Below are 6,966 nucleotides of genomic sequence, written 5' to 3' on the forward strand. Positions count from 1 at the left end.
CCGAAGAGAATGGATTCAGTTTTTCCCAGGTGTAAGGATAGTTTGTTATCAGCGAGCCAGGTGCAGATTCTACCGAGTTCAGAGCTGAGGGTCTTTTCAACCTGCAGTTTGTTCCTGTCCGAGACCAGCAGTGCTGAGTCGTCTGCGAACAGGAACAAGTTGCAGTCACAAGCTGAAGTCATGTCGTTTACATATATTAGGAACAGTAAAGGCCCTAGTATGCTTCCTTGTGGGACGCCACAGCTCACTGGGAGGGGGGGGGACAGTGTTCCGTTCACTTCTACCATCTGTTCTCTCCCCTCCAGGTAGGATTGCATCCAGCTCACTGATGTGCTATCAAAACCAATAGCTTTAAGCTTGTTAACCAGTATGGAGTGGTTCACGGTGTCAAAAGCCTTTTGCATGCAACATGGCAACATGGACACTCACTCGTACAATCATACACATTCATTGTTGTGTTTCATTTTTAACTAAGGGACTGCAATGGAAATAAGCCGTTGGCTTTCTTGCATGTATCCTTTTGATGGTGATGTATAACTATGTGCATTTGTCTGTACATGTAAACATTGTCAATAAACATATAAAACATCATGTGGAATGTGAAAAAGGATAAGGATTAATATAAAAAAGATGTGACAGTGTTCCCCTAGGGAATGTAATGGCTTGGCTCTTCCGAATGTAGAAATGTATAATTTATAATTTTATTTGAATTGTCTAAACTAGCGAGGCATTGGGCTGAATACGATTCCCAACTGGACTGGGTAAAGTTCTATGGTAGCTCCTTTCAAAGCTCATTCCAAACGGTAACCGGTCATCTCGCCCCTTTGCCAACTCGCCCCCGCGAAAAGCGAAGACGGCTCGCCCCAAGCCGTGGATAGCTCGCCCCCAAAGCGTGGATATCTCGCCCCACAGCGTGGATATGTCGCCCCCAAAGCACGGATATCTCGCCCCATGTTTATTTCATGTTTATTTTACCTTATTTCTCATATTAGAACATTTAGAATCATTTTTGGGAATGTCCTGTGCTTTTACCATTCTGGAAAGAGGTATTGAGGAAACTTGGAGAATGGCTGGGACTAACACTACGATAATGCCCAAGGCTCTGTCTCTTGATCAGTGTACATATCATGTACAGATCAGAAAGCAGTGAGTTCATGGATGGGTGAGAGCCTGAGAGTGTTGTGCATCTGCAGGGATTGTGACGGGGCTGATTTATTTCGGCAGGCTTTTGTTTGTTTCAAAAGGTGTGGTGCAGGCCAGAAATGGGGTCAAAATGTTGGTCTGAAATATTCATTGTCCAATGAGATTGGCCACAAACGAGTCCAGTTGGTCATCATCTTTGAGCCCCACAAACCGGTCGATGACGTCCCCACCTCGCTTGGCGACTACTGTGGGAACTGCAGACACCCCATATTCGATAGCCAAGTCTGCGTGATCATCTATGTCAACTTTTGCCATAGCGATGCAGCCTTTCTGTTTTGCAACAGCCTTCTCTAGCCTCGGCCCAAGGATCTTACAGGGACCACACCACCGGGCGTGGAAGTCGATTAACACAGGTAGACCACTGTTGATGACCCTGTCTGTGAAATCCTCCTCGTCTTGGATGTTGAAGGAGACCTCGCGGCGGAAGGTGGGGGGGAGGAAGCGAGGTAGCGAGCGTGAGAGAGAGAGGAAGTTGAGACGGGGTGCAGCCCACTGCAACGACGTGGAGAAGGACAACGTTGAGTTTGTAGAGGACGGGAAGACTGGGAGACAGCAGACATCTTTCACAGTTAAGGTCCAAACTCTACGGACGAGCAGCCTGTGAGCCATCTGGAGGGGAAGGTGGGATAGAAGAACAAAACAAAAAAAGAGAATTAACAGAGCAGTCTAGAGCATTAACGACTTGCTGACAGTAAAAGTTTAAGTCAATCTACAACTCGTTTGATGACATCATCAAACGAGTATATATAGCTGGCGAACCTCTGACATCACGGATGCCACATGGTGACCATTTGCCCAATCGAATATTCTAAAGCTCTGGCGATTAATAATCGATTAATCGACGACCCCCCCCAAAGAAAAAAACAAAAACAAAACGTTTCTTTTTTTCTTTAAAAAAAAATCAATATCAGATAAAACTTTTAAGATTTTATATTATGCACATGCCATGGTCACATAACCATTATATGTTGAGTGCATGCTTTGATGGTTACAGTTTTATAATCAGTTTTGATGAGTAAACCTTTCTGGAGATCTTCTCAGTGCCATTCAGGATGGAAAATGAAATCCATTTGGATTTGGGGAGAAGTAGTTTCATAAGGGGCTGGTATGTATTACTTGATATAAAGAGAACATGTTCAGTTCACTAGTCTACACTCTAGTCTACACCTGCCTTCATTTCATCTGATTGTCTGTCTGGCAGGCACTTAACAAGCGATCGTTAACTGTGTCTGTTAGAGAGAGGGGCAGAGAAGAGTGGCTTTGCTCAACTTGATTTATACTTATATTCTCCACTCTGATGAAGGTACATGTTCGATATATGAAATAAATCGATTTTGGGGACGAAACTGGTGTGTTTACACGGGCAGACGCAAAGACGTGTTGTGAGTTGATTTGGAGCAGCTACATGCATCATTGCATATTCGCAACGGTAACAGGTCATCTCGCCCCTTTTGCCAACTCGCCCCCGCTAAAATTGAAGACGGCTCGCCCCGGAATTTTGAAAAGTGAAGACGGCTCGCCCCAAGCCGTGGATAGCTCGCCCCCAAAACATGGATATCTCGCCCCACAGTGTGGATATCTCGCCCTAAAGCACAGATATCTCGCCCCATGTTTATTTCATGTTTATTTTACCTTATTTCTCATATTAGAACATTTAGAATCAATGTTGTTTGTCAAAAGAGAACATTTAGAACCAGTTTGTTGTTGTTGTTGTTGTTGTTGTTGTTGTTGGTCAAATGTAAATTATGCATGGAGAATGAATGGCTCACCCCTCTCCATTGTTCTGGAAATTCCATTCTGGAAAGGTGTTCCATTCCTCCATTGTTACTGAAATTAGTTGTTGTATATAGTAGTTAGTTGTACTATTCTGTCTGCCTAAAAGTACAGTAGGCCTACTTGAAATTCCATTCTGGAAAGGTTTTCCATTTTGCAACGTTATGTCACTGGCTTCCATTCCGATGAATGGTAGAATGTATTATGTATAGTAGCCTATGCTGTTTTTCATGATTTTCGAGGATTTAAAAAAATCATGAAAATAAATGACATAATATAATTCATTGTTTCGGAAGACATAGGCCTACTAGTATGTCGTTTTTCATTATGAATTTCTCAACTAAAAAACTACAAAACATTTCAAAGTAAAAAGTTCCAGCATGTGTGTCCACAGTAAGCTTAATTGTAAAAAGTGTGAATACCTGATACCTGGATGTTTGCATTGCAGCACTCGCAGGTTCAAGCCTCATGCCACCACCACTTACTGGATCCACGAGAGACTAAAGGCTCATACATAGTCTGGATTTTCGGTGATTAGGTGACCACCGAACTACAACATGACGTCACCAGCCGCGGTGAAGAGCAAACCACCGCCACCACAGTATATTGTTGTCTACTTTCAAATAGATTTCCTCAGAGGAAATAGAGAATGGGGAAATTCAGCTTACTTCTCCATCACTGGTAGGCTTGACTTTTTTGGGTCTACAGTTAATAGTGTTTGGCCTTCAGGGACGTATTGTGAAAATAATCTGTTCTTTTCACATTTCTTCAGATTCATTTACATTTAGTGATGAAAAACATGTTTGCAGTGGGGACCTGCTATCAACTTTCTCTCTTGCTTTTGATGTTGATCATTATGCCTACAGGTAAGACAAACCTTTCTTATTTTATTTGCGGAAAATATATAAATGGTTCAAGCAAAAAGGCAAAAGAAAAAAAATCCAAAAACCAAGGTTGTTTTTTGTTGAATTAAGCACTAGTGAAAACAATTTGTCTTCCTTCTTAAGACTAGGCTTTTATATACAGTAAATACATATGTAAAAGGTGTTCAATCTCTGCCAAGCTTTTTGATGTATTGATTGAATACTTTATTAACAGTTTGCATGGACAAACACAGGGAAGTACAGTACAATACAAGGTTTGCTAAAAGGAGGAATCCAAGAAAGATTATTGGCCTGTTTCCATTGGGGTCCTGTGCACAATTCGGTCAGGTGAGTTGCAGCTGTCAGGAAAGAGGAAGCCACATGGGGGAATGGCACCTCCGACGGTGCCTAACGCCAGGGCTCCACTGGGCGCGTCTGCGTCGCGTTGCGTCTCCGACGCGTGCGTCAAAAAACGAACCGGTTCAATTTTAATGGTGACGGCGACGCAACGCGGGGCGTCGCGGGCAGTGGAGCCACCCTTCATTGAATAAAAAGGGAACATTCTGTGACGGTGACGCTGACGCGACGCAGACGCGCCCAGTGGAGCCCTGGCGTTAGCGCCAGCTGTAGGATTTTCAGCAGGGAGCCATCCTCGCCTTGCCCCTTTCTCACCAGATAGTGACCCCTAGACTCATGGCAGGGATGTCCTCCTTCCTGAGCCAGGCTTGCACGGTTGCACCTGACAGCATACCTGACATATCATATGGTGCAACTTTTCAGATTTGTGGTGTCCCCTATTGTCAGGGCCTGATCAGAACACTTTAAGATAGGAGTTATCAGTAGCACCAAAAGAGTTTCCTCCATGATTATGAGCCTAAGAACCACTTTTAGTGCCATTTTGTTTAGTCTGAGATAATGTCCTGCTGGCTTCTCTGATTTAAGTCATATTTTTGTCATCAGAGTGGGAAACGTAGTATAAGAAAATAGATAGTTTTCATAAGCCCATGCAGTATGTTGTTTGCTAAACAGACCACAGTCTGGTTCCATAGGCCAGGGGTTCTCAATGTTTTTGGCTGGGGACCCCTGTAAATGCTTTGACCATGTCTCGCAAAATATTCTATAGATTACGATTGTTTATTATTTTGTCTTTATGTGCAGTCATCGAGGTGCAGCAGGTCCAAGTCCATAAGGAAGTGACTGGATACCTGGACCAGGATGTGACGCTGCCATGCTTGTTCATCCCTGAACGCCCCAGTAATGTTGTTGTTACTCAGATGCAGTGGACATGGACGCCAGTCGGAGAAGAGAATGGAGAAGCCGTTGTCGTTGTCGTTTTTAGTCCCCAGAATGGACTGAGTGTTTCTGACAGTGCTCTGAAGGAGAGAGTGGCCTTTTCAAACACATCCAAAGATGACTTCTGCTTGATCATAAAAGCTGTGACGATGACTGATAAAGGGGAGTTTACATGCACTTTAACAACCTACCCCAATGGCATTCTGGAAGGGACCACCAGCCTCACTGTTCAAGGTGAGGCTATTCAACATGAGTAGGACACCATTATTAATATGAGGCTCAGTTAACAGGATTAAGCAAATCTAAATGATTTAGCAACATGCTATGGGTGCAGTCGGAGTCACGACAGGTTACCGTTTGAGAAATAATACTATGACATTTTGAGAACACAGTACATGTGAGAATGTACTATGTGATGTTTCTCGTGGCATTATGAATGAGATGTTTCTGATCACATGGATCTTCAACATTATTAGCAAAGATAATGTGTAACAAAAAACATTGACCGTAGTGCTATTAAACAAATCTATCAAGTCATCAAAGCCGCAGCATCACTTGGAGGCAATCCTATGCAAGAAAAAGAAAACGGACTCCATGTCAACTGTGCGGTGCTGTGTGTGTGTGTGTGTGTGTGTGTGTGTGTGTGTGTGTGTGTGTGTGTGTGTGTGTGTGTGATTAGCTATAGCAGGGGTCAATTGATCGTACTGTCTAAAAAGCAGGGTCAAAGGTCCTACTCTAAACACCCATAGGGAGGGACGGACGGACTGACAGACAGACAGACAGACAGAGGTTGAATACTGTTGAATACTAAGGGGAACTTGGCAATGGGCATAAAAGTCGTTGAAGATGCATGAAATTGAAAACTCCGGCTTTGGTCATTATTCATGTACATGTTCCTAGCTCTTGTCCTGCTTGATGAACACATTGTGTTGTTTCTTTTCTCAGAGTTGGCGTTCCTACCGGCAGGCGTAGTCACTGGGATAGTGATGGCTGTCATACTGTTGCTGATAGTTATGGCAGCCATAGCATACCTCGTCGTCAGAATGAGGTGCGTGCGTACGTACGTACGTGTGTGCAACTGTGCATGTGTGCATGCTCGCAATAGTATGCTTAAAACCCAACATGCATTATGTGTATCAGTGCGTTAAGTTGGGTTATAACATTTCCCCACCTAAAACATGTGTTGTGAGTGAGTATTAACACTTAATCCTATTAACTAGATTGACCACCAGTGTAGGAGTCTATATAGACCACTATAATAGATCCACTCCTTGCCAAAATTTTCGCTTGCGATGCATTGTGAGCTTCAGAGCTTGTAGATGGAGAGATCTGCTATTTTCTGTTCACCTGCCATGCTAGGCTTTAAGAGGTTGGAACAGTATGCTGAGCCACGTGGTTCCCAAAGTCCTGGGCATTAGTGCACAAAACAAACAAAAAAAACAGCGTGATAACAGTGATAGCCTACAGTGATTTTAACTTGTGGTTTGGTGTGGGTTACAAACTGTGTTACACAATATCAGTATGTGAGAGGAAGAACTTCGGTTTGAAATGTAACTTGGTTTTAGATTGAGTTGACCCGAAATCTACTTAAAATGTATTCTTGGCGGAGCGGCGAGCTATTCAGTTGAATTATATTGCAGATCACCATCTGATCATTACTAAAAAAGCAGTTTGAACTATATTTCAAGCTGTAGAGTAGCCGCAGTTAAGTGAACTATTTTGACAGTAGCTTTGCTGTACAGTATAGTTGAACCAGTGTGCATAATTTGGTAGCTTATAAAACCATGTGCTTATAGTAACTTGCCTGTCTATTCTGAGCCTGATGATAACACTG

At 43.2% G+C, this 6,966-nt stretch overlaps 2 protein-coding genes across 2 annotated transcripts; one reads left to right on the forward strand and one right to left on the reverse strand.

Annotated features, from left to right (window-relative positions):
- Nucleotides 1–1,279: 1,279 nt before the first annotated feature.
- On the reverse strand, nucleotides 1,280–1,968 carry LOC308318174 (thioredoxin, mitochondrial-like). Its single transcript, XM_080767605.1, has one exon. It carries the CDS (start codon nucleotides 1,810–1,812, stop codon nucleotides 1,291–1,293), a length of 522 nt encoding a protein of 173 aa, XP_080623731.1. The 5' UTR covers nucleotides 1,813–1,968; the 3' UTR covers nucleotides 1,280–1,290.
- A 1,751-nt stretch (nucleotides 1,969–3,719) lies between these two features.
- On the forward strand, nucleotides 3,720–6,659 carry LOC308318692 (nectin-2-like; the record flags this gene model as incomplete). The annotated part of the gene is made up of 4 exons (XM_080768316.1): nucleotides 3,720–3,842; nucleotides 4,998–5,366; nucleotides 6,078–6,180; nucleotides 6,653–6,659. The coding sequence occupies exons 1-4, from the start codon at nucleotides 3,767–3,769 to the stop codon at nucleotides 6,657–6,659; spliced, it is 555 nt and encodes a 184-aa protein (XP_080624442.1). The 5' UTR covers nucleotides 3,720–3,766.
- Nucleotides 6,660–6,966: the final 307 nt, after the last annotated feature.

The sequence above is a fragment of the Protomyctophum bolini genome (genome assembly GCF_963924005.1).
Source record: "Protomyctophum bolini genome assembly, chromosome: 7".
Taxonomy (NCBI): domain Eukaryota; kingdom Metazoa; phylum Chordata; class Actinopteri; order Myctophiformes; family Myctophidae; genus Protomyctophum; species Protomyctophum bolini.